The 16,792-nt window shown below is 41.5% G+C and overlaps 1 protein-coding gene across 1 annotated transcript in view; it reads left to right on the forward strand.

The window, feature by feature from the left end:
* Positions 1-16,792, forward strand: part of LOC139766182 (piwi-like protein Ago3) — a 471,290-nt gene that overhangs the window by 441,319 nt on the left and 13,179 nt on the right. The window contains exon 17 of the mRNA XM_071694451.1: positions 2,955-3,059. Coding sequence (XP_071550552.1) covers positions 2,955-3,059 — 105 coding nt within the window. The remainder of the gene's footprint in view (positions 1-2,954; positions 3,060-16,792) is intronic.

Below are 16,792 nucleotides of genomic sequence, written 5' to 3' on the forward strand. Positions count from 1 at the left end.
AGGAATACTCAACAAACTTATACCTCTGTAATTTGAGCACTCACTCTTATCCCCTTTGCCTTTGTACAATGGCACTATGCACGCATTCCGCCAATCCTCAGGCACCTCACCATGAGTCATACATACATTAAATAACCTTACCAACCAGTCAACAATACAGTCACCCCCTTTTTTAATAAATTCCACTGCAATACCATCCAAACCTGCTGCCTTGCCGGCTTTCATCTTCCGCAAAGCTTTTACTACCTCTTCTCTGTTTACCAAATCATTTTCCCTAACCCTCTCACTTTGCACACCACCTCGACCAAAACACCCTATATCTGCCACTCTGTCATCAGACACATTCAACAAACCTTCAAAATACTCATTCCATCTCCTTCTCACATCACCACTACTTGTTATCACCTCCCCATTTACGCCCTTCACTGAAGTTCCCATTTGCTCCCTTGTCTTACGCACCCTATTTACCTCCTTCCAGAACATCTTTTTATTCTCCCTAAAATTTACTGATAGTCTCTCACCCCAACTCTCATTTGCCCTTTTTTTCACCTCTTGCACCTTTCTCTTGACCTCCTGTCTCTTTCTTTTATACTTCTCCCACTCAATTGCATTTTTTCCCTGCAAAAATCGTCCAAATGCCTCTCTCTTCTCTTTCACTAATACTCTTACTTCTTCATCCCACCACTCACTACCCTTTCTAAACAGCCCACCTCCCACTCTTCTCATGCCACAAGCATCTTTTGCGCAATCCATCACTGATTCCCTAAATACATCCCATTCCTCCCCCACTCCCCTTACTTCCATTGTTCTCACCTTTTTCCATTCTGTACACAGTCTCTCCTGGTACTTCCCCACACAGGTCTCCTTCCCAAGCTCACTTACTCTCACCACCTTCTTCACCCCAACATTCACTCCTCTTTTCTGAAAACCCATACTAATCTTCACCTTAGCCTCCACAAGATAATGATCAGACATCCCTCCAGTTGCACCTCTCAGCACATTAACATCCAAAAGTCTCTCTTTCGCACGCCTGTCAATTAACACGTAATCCAATAACGCTCTTTGGCCATCTCTCCTACTTACATAAGTATACTTATATGGTAAATTATATGGGAGGGTATTGATTGAGAGGGTGAAGGCATGTACAGAGCATCAGATTGGGGAAGAGCAGTGCGGTTTCAGAAGTGGTAGAGGATGTGTGGATCAGGTGTTTGCTTTGAAGAATGTATGTGAGAAATACTTAGAAAAGCAAATGGATTTGTATGTAGCATTTATGGATCTGGAGAAGGCATATGATAGAGTTGATAGAGATGCTCTGTGGAAGGTATTAAGAATATATGGTGTGGGAGGCAAGTTGTTAGAAGCAGTGAAAAGTTTTTATCGAGGATGTAAGGCATGTGTACGTGTAGGAAGAGAGGAAAGTGATTGGTTCTCAGTGAATGTAGGTTTGTGGCAGGGGTGTGTGATGTCTCCATGGTTGTTTAATTTGTTTATGGATGGGGTTGTTAGGGAGGTGAATGCAAGAGTTTTGGAAAGAGGGGCAAGTATGAAGTCTGTTGGGGATGAGAGAGCTTGGGAAGTGAGTCAGTTGTTGTTCGCTGATGATACAGCGCTGGTGGCTGATTCATGTGAGAAACTGCAGAAGCTGGTGACTGAGTTTGGTAAAGTGTGTGGAAGAAGAAAGTTAAGAGTAAATGTGAATAAGAGCAAGGTTATTAGGTACGGTAGGGTTGAGGGTCAAGTCAATTGGGAGGTGAGTTTGAATGGAGAAAAACTGGAGGAAGTGAAGTGTTTTAGATATCTGGGAGTGGATCTGTCAGCGGATGGAACCATGGAAGCGGAAGTGGATCATAGGGTGGGGGAGGGGGCGAAAATTTTGGGAGCCTTGAAAAATGTGTGGAAGTCGAGAACATTATCTCGGAAAGCAAAAATGGGTATGTTTGAAGGAATAGTGGTTCCAACAATGTTGTATGGTTGCGAGGCATGGGCTATGGATAGAGTTGTGCGCAGGAGGATGGATGTGCTGGAAATGAGATGTTTGAGGACAATGTGTGGTGTGAGGTGGTTTGATCGAGTAAGTAACGTAAGGGTAAGAGAGATGTGTGGAAATAAAAAGAGCGTGGTTGAGAGAGCAGAAGAGGGTGTTTTGAAATGGTTTGGGCACATGGAGAGAATGAGTGAGGAAAGATTGACCAAGAGGATATATGTGTCGGAGGTGGAGGGAACGAGGAGAAGAGGGAGACCAAATTGGAGGTGGAAAGATGGAGTGAAAAAGATTTTGTGTGATCGGGGCCTGAACATGCAGGAGGGTGAAAGGAGGGCAAGGAATAGAGTGAATTGGAGCGATGTGGTATACAGGGGTTGACGTGCTGTCAGTGGATTGAATCAAGGCATGTGAAGCGTCTGGGGTAAACCATGGAAAGCTGTGTAGGTATGTATATTTGCGTGTGTGGACGTGTGTATGTACATGTGTATGGGGGGGGGGGGTTGGGCCATTTCTTTCGTCTGTTTCCTTGCGCTACCTCGCAAACGCGGGAGACAGCAACAAAGTATAAAAAAAGAAAAAAAAAAATCAATGACACTAACTAAAAACTTATCAAAGCCATCATATATTATTAACCATCTTTACTTCTCATGTCTAGTGTTACTTTTGCTTTATCATTACCATAAACATTTACACTACCAAGAGTGCTACATAACATTCTCTATACAACACCTGTCAAAACAATTTCAAGTTCTCCAAGAAGGTTCTAAAAATTTAGGAACCATGGTTAACAGCTTAATATATAAGCATACTTGTAATCCAGCAGAAATCAAGAGAAACATGTACATGAATCCGAAAGGTTAAATCCTTCTATATATATATATATATATATATATATATATATATATATATATATATATATATATATATATATATATATTTACTGAATCCTATACAAATCTTATTTCAGAGTTCAAGAGGGCATGACAATCCTCCACCAGGTTCTATTATTGATCATACAGTCACAAGACGTTACTGGTATGATTTCCTTCTTGTTTCTCAACATGTAAGGCAGGTAAGTCGTGATTTCTTTTCCTTCTTGATTGCCATTTCCTGCATTAGAACTGTAGTGCCAGGAACAGATGAAGAATGGCCACGTCCACTCACATCCACCGGAACTTCAGCTCCCTTCCGCAGCCAGACCTCACAGACCTTTCAAAGGCTTACCCCAGATGCTTAACATGCCCTGGTTATTTGGCTTTCCTGTTCTACTTGTTTCCTCCACAGCCCACCCAGATAAATATTTCACTTGCCACACATTTCTCAGTGCTTCCAGAACCTTTGCCCTTTCTCCCACCATGTTACTAACTTCTGCTTCCATGGTTCCATTTGCTGCCACATACACTCCCAGGAAATTTGAAATACTATACTTCCTCCAGTAATTTCCATTCACATTTATACCCTAAGTAATCTGTCCCTCAATCTGCTAAACCTGATAATCTTGCTTTGATTCACATTTACTCTCAGTTTTCTCCTTTTACACGCACTTCCAAACTCAGTCACCCACTTCTACAGTTTCTCACTTGTATCTTCCCCCAATGCTGTATCATCAGCAAGCAACAGCTGACTCACTTCCCAGGCCCTGTAATCTCACCTACAGACTGCATATTAGCCCCTTTTTCCAAGTCTCACAATTACCTCCCTTACCTCTCCATCCATAAACAAATTGAACAGCCATGTAGACATCACACACACCTGCCACTGACCAACCTTCATGTAGAACCATTCACTCTTTTCCCTTCCTACTCATACACATACCTTCCACCCTGGATAAAAACTTCTTACTGCTTCTAACAACTTTCCATGCACACTCACTGTATATTCTTAAGACCTTCCAGAAAACATCTCTATCTGACCCATCATATTCATTCTCTAGTTCCGTAAATGCTATATAAAAATCCATCTGTTTTTCTAGGTATTTGTAAAACACATTCTTTAAAGCAAACACTTGATCCACACACACCCTTTACCACTTCTGAAACCACACTGCATCTCCCCAATCTTATACTCTGTATATGCCTTCACCCTTATTTGTGCTCAATCAGAACCTTCCCATTCAAGTTATCAGGTGTACTTAATAAACTTGTACCTCAGTAGTTTGAACACTGATCTCTAACCCCCTTGCTTTTATACTGTGGTACTATACATGCATTCTGCCAATCCTAAGGTACCTCACTGTGATCCGTACATACGTTGAAAATTCTTATCAGCCAATCAACAACAGTCACCCACTTCTTTAATAAATTCAGTAGCAGTATCATCAATTCCAGCTGGTTTGCTACATTTCATCCTACACAAGAATTTCACCTCTTCCCATTTCACCAAACCACTTTCACTTTCTCACTTAGCATACCAGCCCAACCCAAACACCCTACATCTGCCATACAATCATCAAACACATTTAACAGTCCTTCAGAATACTTTCTCCACCTCCTCCTCAGTTCATCAATGCCTGTTATCACTTCTCCTTTTGGCACCTTCACCGATGTTCCCATTTTTTTCATGTCTTTCACTTATTATATACCTCCTTCCAAAATATCTTCTTATTCTCCCAAAAGTTTGATAAAACTAACTTATCACAACTCTCATTTCCCCTCTTTTTCAGTCCCTGTACCTTCCTCTTGGCCTCTTTATGCTTTCCCTTACACATACCCCAATCATATGTACTTCTTCCCTCAAAGAACTGCCCAAATGCCTCTTTTTTTTCTCTTTCACGTGCACCTTTACTTCTTCATTTCACAACTTACTACCCTTTCTAATCTGCCTACCTCTCACCTTTCACATGCTACATTCATCTCTTGCAGGTGCCAATGCTGCTTCCTTATGTACCTCCCATTCCTCACCCACTCCCCTTGCTTCATCTACTCTTACCTTTTGCCATTCTACACTCAATCTCTTGATATTTCTTCACACAAGTCTCTTTTCCAAGCTCACGTACTCTCACCACTCTCTTCTCACCAACATTGTTTCCTCTTTTCCAAAATTCTCCACAAATCTTCACCCTCCCCTCCCCAAGATAGTGATCAGATATCCCTTCAGCTGCCCATCCCAGCACATTTACATCCAGAAGTCTCTCTTTATATGTAATCTAATAATGCCTGCTGACCAATTCTCCCACCCACATATGTATACTTGTGTATATACCTCTTTTTTAATTAGGTATTCCCAATCACCTGTGCTTTTTCATGGAACAATACATGCTCTTCATCATTTCCATTCATAACAATGAATACCCCACGCCCATGCCTCCAATTACACCTTCATCTGCCACATTACTCTCCACATGTAAATCCCCCATTAATCAATACCTGGTCTCTTACGAAACTCCTGACACACTCACCTAGCTGCTTCCAAAACATTTGCCTCTCATGACCTTTCTTCTCGTGGCCAGGTGCATTAACAATAATAAATCACCCATCTCTTTCTATCCAGTTTCAATTTTAAATACATCAATCTAGAATTTACTTGCTTGATTCTGTCAAACATTCCCACAGCTTCTGCTTCAGGAGTAGTGCTACTCCTTCGTTAGCTCTTATCCTCTCACCAACCCCTGTGTTTACTCCAAAGACATTTCCAAACCATTCTTCCCCTTTATCCTTGATCTTTGTTTCACTGAGAGCCAGAACATCCTGTTTCTTTCCTCAACCATACTTCCTGTCTTGTGACCCTGGTTACATCCACATACTTTTAGACAGCCCGGCCTGAGCCTTTGAGAAAGATGAGTACACCTTGCTTGACTCCCTCTTCTGGTCCTTCTTTTTAGAAATTGAAATGGAAGAATTTTTTTTTCCTCCAGTCTCTCTCTCTCTCTCTCTCTCTCTCTCTCTCTCTCTCTCTCTCTCTCTCTCTCTCTATATATATATATATATATATATATATTTTTTTTTTCATACTATTCGCTATTTCCCGCGATAGCGAAGTAGCGTTAAGAACAGAGGACTGGGCCTTTGAGGGAAAATCCTCACCTGGCCCTCTTCTCTGTTCCTTCTTTTGGAAAATTAAAAAAAAAAAAAAAAAAGAGAGGGGGAGGATTTCCAGCCCCCCGCTCCCTTCCCTTTTAGTCACCTTCTACGACACGCTGGGAATACGTGGGAAGTATTCTTTCTCCCCTGTCCCTCAATATATATATATATATATATATATATATATATATATATATATATATATATATATATATATATATATATATTGAATCAAGGCATGTGAAGCGTCTGGGGTAAACCATGGAAAGCTGTGTAGGTATGTATATTTGCGTGTGTGGACGTATGTATATACATGTGTATGGGGGTGGGTTGGGCCATTTCTTTCGTCTGTTTCCTTGCGCTACCTCGCAGACGCGGGAGACAGCGACAGAGTATAAAAAAAAAATATATATATATATATATATATATATATATATATATATATATATCCCTGGGGATAGGGGAGAAAGAATACTTCCCACGTATTCCCTGCGTGTCGTAGAAGGCGACTAAAAGGGAAGGGAGCGGGGGCTGGAAATCTTCCCCCACCCCCCCCCTTTTTTTTTTTTCCAAAGGAAGGAACAGAGAAGGGGGCCGGGTGAGGATATTCCCTGAGGCGGGAAATGGCGAATAGTATGAAAAAGAATATATATATATATTTTTTTTTTTTTTTTTTTTTTTTTTTTTTTTATACTTTGTCGCTGTCTCCCGCGTTTGCGAGGTAGCGCAAGGAAACAGACGAAAGAAATGGCCCAACCCCCCCCCCCATACACATGTACATACACACGTCCACACACGCAAATATACATACCTACACAGCTTTCCATGGTTTACCCCAGACGCTTCACATGCCTTGCTTCAATCCACTGACAGCACGTCAACCCCTGTATACCACATGACTCCAATTCACTCTATTTCTTGCCCTCCTTTCACCCTCCTGCATGTTCAGGCCCCGATCACACAAAATCTTTTTCACTCCATCTTTCCACCTCCAATTTGGTCTCCCTCTTCTCCTCGTTCCCTCCACCTCCGACACATATATCCTCTTGGTCAATCTCTCCTCACTCATTCTCTCCATGTGCCCAAACCATTTCAAAACACCCTCTTCTGCTCTCTCAACCACCCTCTTTTTATTTCCACACATCTCTCTTACCCTTACGTTACTTACTCGATCAAACCACCTCACACCACACATTGTCCTCAAACATCTCATTTCCAGCACATCCATCCTCCTGCGCACATCTCTATCCATAGCCCACGCCTCGCAACCATACAGCATTGTTGGAACCACTATTCCCTCAAACATACCCATTTTTGCTTTCCGAGATAATGTTCTCGACTTCCACACATTTTTCAAGGCTCCCAAAATTTTCGCCCCCTCCCCCACCCTATGATCCACTTCCGCTTCCATGGTTCCATCCGCTGACAGATCCACTCCCAGATATCTAAAGCACTTCACTTCCTCCAGTTTTTCTCCATTCAAACTCACCTCCCAATTGACTTGACCCTCACCCCTACTGTACCTAATAACCTTGCTCTTATTCACATTTACTCTCAACTTTCTTCTTCCACACACTTTACCAAACTCAGTCACCAGCTTCTGCAGTTTCTCACATGAATCAGCCACCAGCGCTGTATCATCAGCGAACAACAACTGACTCACTTCCCAAGCTCTCTCATCCCCAACAGACTTCATACTTGCCCCTCTTTCCAGGACTCTTGCATTTACCTCCTTTACAACCCCATCCATAAACAAATTAAACAACCATGGAGACATCACACACCCCTGCCGCAAACCTACATTCACTGAGAACCAATCACTTTCCTCTCTTCCTACACGTACACATGCCTTACATCCTCGATAAAAACTTTTCACTGCTTCTAACAACTTGCCTCCCACACCATATATTCTTAATACCTTCCACAGAGCATCTCTATCAACTCTATCATATGCCTTCTCCAGATCCATAAATGCTACATACAAATCCATTTGCTTTTCTAAGTATTTCTCACATACATTCTTCAAAGCAAACACCTGATCCACACATCCTCTACCACTTCTGAAACCGCACTGCTCTTCCCCAATCTGATGCTCTGTACATGCCTTCACCCTCTCAATCAATACCCTCCCATATAATTTACCAGGAATACTCAACAAACTTATACCTCTGTAATTTGAGCACTCACTCTTATCCCCTTTGCCTTTGTACAATGGCACTATGCACGCATTCCGCCAATCCTCAGGCACCTCACCATGAGTCATACATACATTAAATAACCTTACCAACCAGTCAACAATACAGTCACCCCCTTTCTTAATAAATTCCACTGCAATACCATCCAAACCTGCTGCCTTGCCGGCTTTCATCTTCCGCAAAGCTTTTACTACCTCTTCTCTGTTTACCAAATCATTTTCCCTAACCCTCTCACTTTGCACACCACCTCGACCAAAACACCCTATATCTGCCACTCTGTCATCAGACACATTCAACAAACCTTCAAAATACCCATTCCATCTCCTTCTCACATCACCGCTACTTGTTATCACCTCCCCATTTACGCCCTTCACTGAAGTTCCCATTTGCTCCCTTGTCTTACGCACCCTATTTACCTCCTTCCAGAACATCTTTTTATTCTCCCTAAAATTTACTGATAGTCTCTCACCCCAACTCTCATTTGCCCTTTTTTTCACCTCTTGCACCTTTCTCTTGACCTCCTGTCTCTTTCTTTTATACTTCTCCCACTCAATTGCATTTTTTCCCTGCAAAAATCGTCCAAATGCCTCTCTCTTCTCTTTCACTAATACTCTTACTTCTTCATCCCACCACACACTACCCTTTCTAAACAGCCCACCTCCCACTCTTCTCATGCCACAAGCATCTTTTGCGCAATCCATCACTGATTCCCTAAATACATCCCATTCCTCCCCGACTCCCCTTACTTCCATTGTTCTCACCTTTTTCCATTCTGTACACAGTCTCTCCTGGTACTTCCCCACACAGGTCTCCTTCCCAAGCTCACTTACTCTCACCACCTTCTTCACCCCAACATTCACTCCTCTTTTCTGAAAACCCATACAAATCTTCACCTTAGCCTCCACAAGATAATGATCAGACATCCCTCCAGTTGCACCTCTCAGCACATTAACATCCAAAAGTCTCTCTTTCGCACGCCTGTCAGTTAACACGTAATCCAATAACGCTCTCTGGCCATCTCTCCTACTTACATAAGTATACTTATGTATATCTCGCTTTTTAAACCAGGTATTCCCAATCATCAGTCCTTTTTCAGCACATAAATCTACAAGCTCTTCACCATTTCCATTTACAACACTGAACACCCCATGCATACCAATTATTCCCTCAACTGCCACATTACTCACCTTTGCATTCAAATCACCCATCACTATAACCCGGTCTCGTGCATCAAAACCGCTAACACACTCATTTAGCTGCTCCCAAAACACTTGCCTCTCATGATCTTTCTTCTCATGCCCAGGTGCATATGCACCAATAATCACCCATCTCTCTCCATCAACTTTCAGTTTTACCCATATTAATCGAGAATTTACTTTCTTACTTTCTTCAGAAAAGAAGAGTGAATGTTGGGGTGAAGAGGGTGGTGAGAGTAATTGAGCTTGGGAAGGAGACTTGTGTGAGGAAGTACCAGGAGAGACTGAGTACAGAATGGAAAACGGTGAGAACAATGGAAGTAAGGGGAGTGGGGGAGGAATGGGATGTATTTAGGGAATCAGTGATGGATTGCGCAAAAGGTGCTTGTGGCATGAGAAGAGTGGGAGGTGGGTTGATTAGAAAAGGGTAGTGAGTGGTGGGATGAAGAAGTAAGATTATTAGTGAAAGAGAAGAGAGAGGCATTTGGACGATTTTTGCTGGGAAAAAATGCAATTCAGTGGGAGATGTATAAAAGAAAGAGACAGGAGGTCAAGAGAAAGGTGCAAGAGGTGAAAAAGAGGGCAAATGAGAATTGGGGTGAGAGAGTATCATTAAATTTTAGGGAGAATAAAAATATGTTCTGGAAGGAGGTAAATAAAGTGCTTAAGACAAGGGAGCAAATGGGAACTTCAGGGAAGGGCGCAAATGGGGAGGTGATAACAAGTAGTGGTGATGTGAGAAGGAGATGGAGTGAGTATTTTGAAGGTTTGTTGAATGTGTTTGATGATAGAGTGGCAGATATAGGGTGTTTTGGTCGAGGTGGTGTGCAAAGTGAGAGGGTTAGGGAAAATGATTTGGTAAACAGAGAAGAGGTAGTAAACGCTTTGTGGAAGCTGAAAGCTGGCAAGGCAGCAGGTTTGGATGGTATTGCAGTGGAATTTATTAAAAAAGGGGGTGACTGTATTATTGACTGGTTGGTAAGGTTATTTAATGTATGTATGACTCATGGTGAGGTGCTTGAGGATTGGCGGAATGCGTGCATAGTGCCTTGTACAAATGCAAAGGGGATAAGAGTGAGTGCTCAAATTACAGAGGTATAAGTTTGTTGAGTATTCCTGGTAAATTATATGGGAGGGTATTGATTGAGAGGGTGAAGGCATGTACAGAGCATCAGACTGGGGAAGAGCAGTGTGGTTTCAGAAGTGGTAGAGGATGTGTGGATCAGGTGTTTGCTTTGAAGAATGTATGTGAGAAATACTTAGAAAAGCAAATGGATTTGTATGTAGCATTTATGGATCTGGAGAAGGCATATGATGGAGTTGATAGAGATGCTCTGTGGAAGGTATTAAGAATATATGGTGTGGGAGGCAAGTTGTTAGAAGCAGTGAAAAGTTTTTATCAAGGGTGTAAGGCATGTGTACGTGTAGGAAGAGAGGAAAGTGATTGGTTCTCAGTGAATGTAGGTTTGTGGCAGGGGTGTGTGATGTCTCCATGGTTGTTTAATTTGTTTATGGATGGGGTTGTTAGGGAGGTGAATGCAAGAGTTTTGGAAAGAGGGGCAAGTATGAAGTCTGTTGGGGATGAGAGAGCTTGGGAAGTGAGTCAGTTGTTGTTCGCTGATGATACAGCGCTGGTGGCTGATTCATGTGAGAAACTGCAGAAGCTGGTGACTGAGTTTGGTAAAGTGTGTGAAAGAAGAAAGTTAAGAGTAAATGTGAATAAGAGCAAGGTTATTAGGTACAGTAGGGTTGAGGGTCAAGTCACTTGGGAGGTAAGTTTGAATGGAGAAAAACTGGAGGAAGTAAAGTGTTTTAGATATCTGGGAGTGGATCTGGCAGCGGATGGAACCATGGAAGCGGAAGTGGATCATAGGGTGGGGGAGGGGGCGAAAATCCTGGGAGCCTTGAAGAATGTGTGGAAGTCGAGAACATTATCTCGGAAAACAAAAATGGGTATGTTTGAAGGAATAGTGGTTCCAACAATGTTGTATGGTTGCGAGACGTGGGCTATGGATAGAGTTGTGCGCAGGAGGGTGGATGTGCTGGAAATGAGATGTTTGAGGACAATGTGTGGTGTGAGGTGGTTTGATCGAGTAAGTAATGTAAGGGTAAGAGAGATGTGTGGAAATAAAAAGAGCGTGGTTGAGAGAGCAGAAGAGGGTGTTTTGAAATGGTTTGGGCACATGGAGAGAATGAGTGAGGAAAGATTGACCAAGAGGATATATGTGTCGGAGGTGGAAGGAACGAGGAGAAGTGGGAGACCAAATTGGAGGTGGAAAGATGGAGTGAAAAAGATGTTGTGTGATCGGGGCCTGAACATGCAGGAGGGTGAAAGGCGGGCAAGGAATAGAGTGAATTGGATAGATGTGGTATACCGGGGTTGACGTGCTGTCAGTGGATTAAATCAGGGCATGTGAAGCGTCTGAGGTAAACCATGGAAAGCTGCGTAGGTATGTATATTTGCGTGTGTGGACGTATGTATATACATGTGTATGGGGGTGGGTTGGGCCATTTCTTTCATCTGTTTCCTTGCGCTACCTCGCAAACGTGGGAGACAGTGACAAAGCAAAAAAAAAAAATATATATATATATATATATATATATATATATATATATATATATATATATATGTGGACCTGATAGCTTCTAACTAGTGTTACACAAACTGGTTAGAGGAGAATGTTGAGTGTACCTTTTCAGCTGAATCAGATTTGGGACTAACTTTTATTTTTGTTACTTTTCTACATTGATAATGTACTTTCTTATAATGTGAAGCACATTATCTTTATATAACCATTGTTATTCCGAAGAAAGCTGCTGTTTGAAAGTTGAGGTAGTACCCAAAATCACTGATGTTATGATATAGCAGACTGCCTAATGATTTTAGAGGGTATTGCAACTTAACATTTTTTCATTCTGATACCAAAAATATACCTATGATATTGTAAATTCACTTTTTCAGAACATTTTTTTATGTTTTATTTGCCCACTTTATAGAGCAAAATGGATTGTGTGGGTAACCATAAATCATGGTCAATATAAAATTGGTTGCTTAGTTAGTTACTAGCTTTCATAAAAACAATTTGGTTATGTCATATTACTGAACTCTATTAAGTTGCAGAAGTGATGTAAATGAGTTTTGTTTTGATACTGACTTGTCAAAGGTGTATCTCTTTTGGTGAAAGAATTATTCTAAGACCAAAATTTAAGTCAGAAGAATTATTGACAGGCCTTGGCAGCTGTTTTACTGACAGGGAACAAGTAGATCAGCCATTTGAGGTAGATGGGTCAGTCACCTTTTCATGTCATTGTTTATTATCATGTAGGAGTCAATGAAACAAACAATAGAAAGTTGATCTAAACTGTCACTTGTCATTTTCGGTCATGCTGTTTTGTATTTGCTTAAGTTTGCTGTAAATCTGGGTGTTTTGATTGGCACACAATCACACACACACACATCCATGCCTGCATGCAAGCATAGCCACAAACATTCACACATACTGTGCAAGAGATGGGGCCTGAGTGCAGAACTCCTCTACCTAATGTCCAAATAATTTGCTTTGCTTATGACCAGCTTCATATGCTTTCTTGATTAAGTTTTATTTGAAATGTACTCCATGGTCCTTTTTCACATGATAATTGTGCTGTGATGTGTAAACTTAGTTTTTCATCTTAAGTATGTAAGCCATTTGTCTGACCACTGCTGCCTTTTGTCTCATATTTCTGCAGTATTTTGATCTCCCTGTTACCCTGTGTGTGTGGGTATGTCTATGTGTGTGATGATTAGAATATGATAGTGTCTCTTTCTTCTTCAAATGGCCTCTGTTTCTCTTGAACTGGAGTGGCACCCCAACATTATTAAGATACAAGGTTCTATATATATATATATATATATATATATATATATATATATATATATATATATATATATATATATAAGGGAGCGGGGGGCTGGAAATCCTCCCCTCTCATTTTTTTTTATTTTTTTTTTTAATTTTCCAAAAGAAGGAACAGAGAAGAGGGCCAGGTGAGGATATTCCCTCAAAGGCCCAGTCCTCTGTTCTTAACGCTACCTCGCTATTGCGGGAAATAGCGAATAGTATGAAATAAAAAAAAAATATATATATATATATATATATATATATATATATATATATATATTTTTTTTTTTTTTTTTTTTTTTTTTTTTTTTTTTTTTATACTTTGTCGCTGTCTCCCGCGTTTGCGAGGTAGCGCAAGGAAACAGACGAAAGAAATGGCCCAACCCCCCCCATACACATGTACATACACACGTCCACACACGCAAATATACATACCTACACAGCTTTCCATGGTTTACCCCAGACGCTTCACATGCCTTGATTCAATCCACTGACAGCTCGTCAACCCCGGTATACCACATCGCTCCAATTCACTCTATTCCTTGCCCTCCTTTCACCCTCCTGCATGTTCAGGCCCCGATCACACAAAATCTTTTTCACTCCATCTTTCCACCTCCAATTTGGTCTCCCTCTTCTCCTTGCTCCCTCCACCTCCGACACATATATCCTCTTGGTCAATCTTTCCTCACTCATCCTCTCCATGTGCCCAAACCACTTCAAAACACCCTCTTCTGCTCTCTCAACCACGCTCTTTTTATTTCCACACATCTCTCTTACCCTTACGTTACTCACTCGATCAAACCACCTCACACCACACATTGTCCTCAAACATCTCATTTCCAGCACATCCATCCTCCTGCGCACAACTCTATCCATAGCCCACGCCTCGCAACCATACAACATTGTTGGAACCACTATTCCTTCAAACATACCCATTTTTGCTTTCCGAGATAATGTTCTCGACTTCCACACATTCTTCAAGGCCCCCAGAATTTTCGCCCCCTCCCCCACCCTATGATCCACTTCCGCTTCCATGGTTCCATCCGCTGCCAGATCCACTCCCAGATATCTAAAACACTTCACTTCCTCCAGTTTTTCTCCATTCAAACTCACCTCCCAATTGACTTGACCCTCAACCCTACTGTACCTAATAACCTTGCTCTTATTCACATTTACTCTTAACTTTCTTCTTCCACACACTTTACCAAACTCAGTCACCAGCTTCTGCAGTTTCTCACATGAATCAGCCACCAGCGCTGTATCATCAGCGAACAACAACTGACTCACTTCCCAAGCTCTCTCATCCCCAACAGACTTCATACTTGCCCCTCTTTCCAAAACTCTTGCATTTACCTCCCTAACAACCCCATCCATAAACAAATTAAACAACCATGGAGACATCACACACCCCTGCCGCAAACCTACATTCACTGAGAACCAATCACTTTCCTCTCTTCCTACACGTACACATGCCTTACATCCTCGATAAAAACTTTTCACTGCTTCTAACAACTTTCCTCCCACACCATATATTCTTAATACCTTCCACAGAGCATCTCTATCAACTCTATCATATGCCTTCTCCAGATCCATAAATGCTACATACAAATCCATTTGCTTTTCTAAGTATTTCTCACATACATTCTTCAAAGCAAACACCTGATCCACACATCCTCTACCACTTCTGAAACCACACTGCTCTTCCCCAATCTGATGCTCTGTACATGCCTTCACCCTCTCAATCAATACCCTCCCATATAATTTACCAGGAATACTCAACAAACTTATACCTCTGTAATTTGAGCACTCACTCTTATCCCCTTATATATATATATATATATATATATATATATATATATATATATATATATATATATATATATATATATCAACTCTATCATATGCCTTCTCCAGATTCATAGATGCTACATACAAATCCATTTGCTTTTCTAAGTATTTCTCACATACATTCTTCAAAGCAAACACCTGATCCACACATCCTCTACCACTTCTGAAACCACACTGCTCTACCCCAATCTGATGCCCTGTACATGCCCTCACCCTCTCAATCAATACCCTCCCATATAATTTCCCAGGAATACTCAACAAACTTATACCTCTGTAATTTGAGCACTCACCTTTGTCACCTTTGCCTTTGTACAGTGGCACTATGCAAGCATTCTGCCAATCCTTAGGCACCTCACCATGAATCATACATACGTTAAATAACCTTACCAACCAGTCAACAATACAGTCACCCTGTTTTATAATAAATAACACTGCAATACCATCCAGACCCGCTGCCTTGCCAGCTTTCATCTTTCGCAGAGCTTTTACTAACTCTTCTCTGTTTGCCAAATCATTTTACCTAACCCTCTCACTTTGCACACCACCTCGACCAAAACACCCTATATCTGCCACTCTATCATCAAACACATTCAAGAAACCTTCAAAATACTCACTATACCTCCTTCTCACATCACCACTACTTTTTATCACCTCCCCATTAGCCCCCTTCACTGAAGTTCACATTTTTCCCTTGTCTTATGCACTTTATTTACCTCCTTCCAAAACATCTTTTTATTCTCCCTAAAATTTAATGATACTTTCTCACCCCAACTCTCATTTGCCCTCTTTTTCACCTCTTGCACCTTTCTCTTGACCTCCTGCCTCTTTCTTTTATACATCTCCCACTCATTTGCATTATTTCCCTGCAAAAATCGTCCAAATGCCTCTCTCTTCTCTTTCACTAATAATCTTACTTCTTCATCCCACCACTCACTACCCTTTCTAATCTGCCCACCTCCCACACTTCTCATGCCACAAGCATCTTTTGCGTAAGCCATCACTGCTTTCCTAAATACATCCCATTCCTCCCTCACTCCCCTTACCTCCTTTGTTCTCACCTTTTTCCATTCTATACTCAGTCTCTCCTGGTACTTCCTCACACAAGTCTCCATCCCAAGCTCACTTACTCTCACCACTCTCTTCACCCCAACATCCTCTTTTCTTTCCTGAAAACCTCTACAAATCTTCATCTTCACCCTCACAAGATAGTGATCAGACATCCCTCCAGTTGCACCTCTCAGCACATTAACATCCAAAAGTCTCTCTTTCGCGTGTCTATCAATTAACACATAATCTGATAACGCTCTCTGGCCATCTCTCCTTCTTAGATACGTATACTTATGTATATCTCTATTTTTAAACCAGGTATTCCCAATCACCAGTCCTTTTTCAGCACATGAATCTACAAGCTCTTCACCATTTCCATTTACAACACTGAACACCCCATGTATACCAATTATTCCCTCAACTGCCACATTACTCACCTTTGCATTCAAATCACCCATCACTATAACCCAGTCTTGTGCGTCAGAACTACTAACACACTCATTCAGCTGCTCCCAAAACACTTAACTCTCATGATCTTTCTTCTCATGCCCAGGTGCATATGCACCAATAATCACCCATCTCTCTCCATCCACTTTCAGTTCTACTCATATCAATCTAC

This window comes from Panulirus ornatus, chromosome 57, assembly GCF_036320965.1.
Source record: "Panulirus ornatus isolate Po-2019 chromosome 57, ASM3632096v1, whole genome shotgun sequence".
NCBI classification, from domain to species: domain Eukaryota; kingdom Metazoa; phylum Arthropoda; class Malacostraca; order Decapoda; family Palinuridae; genus Panulirus; species Panulirus ornatus.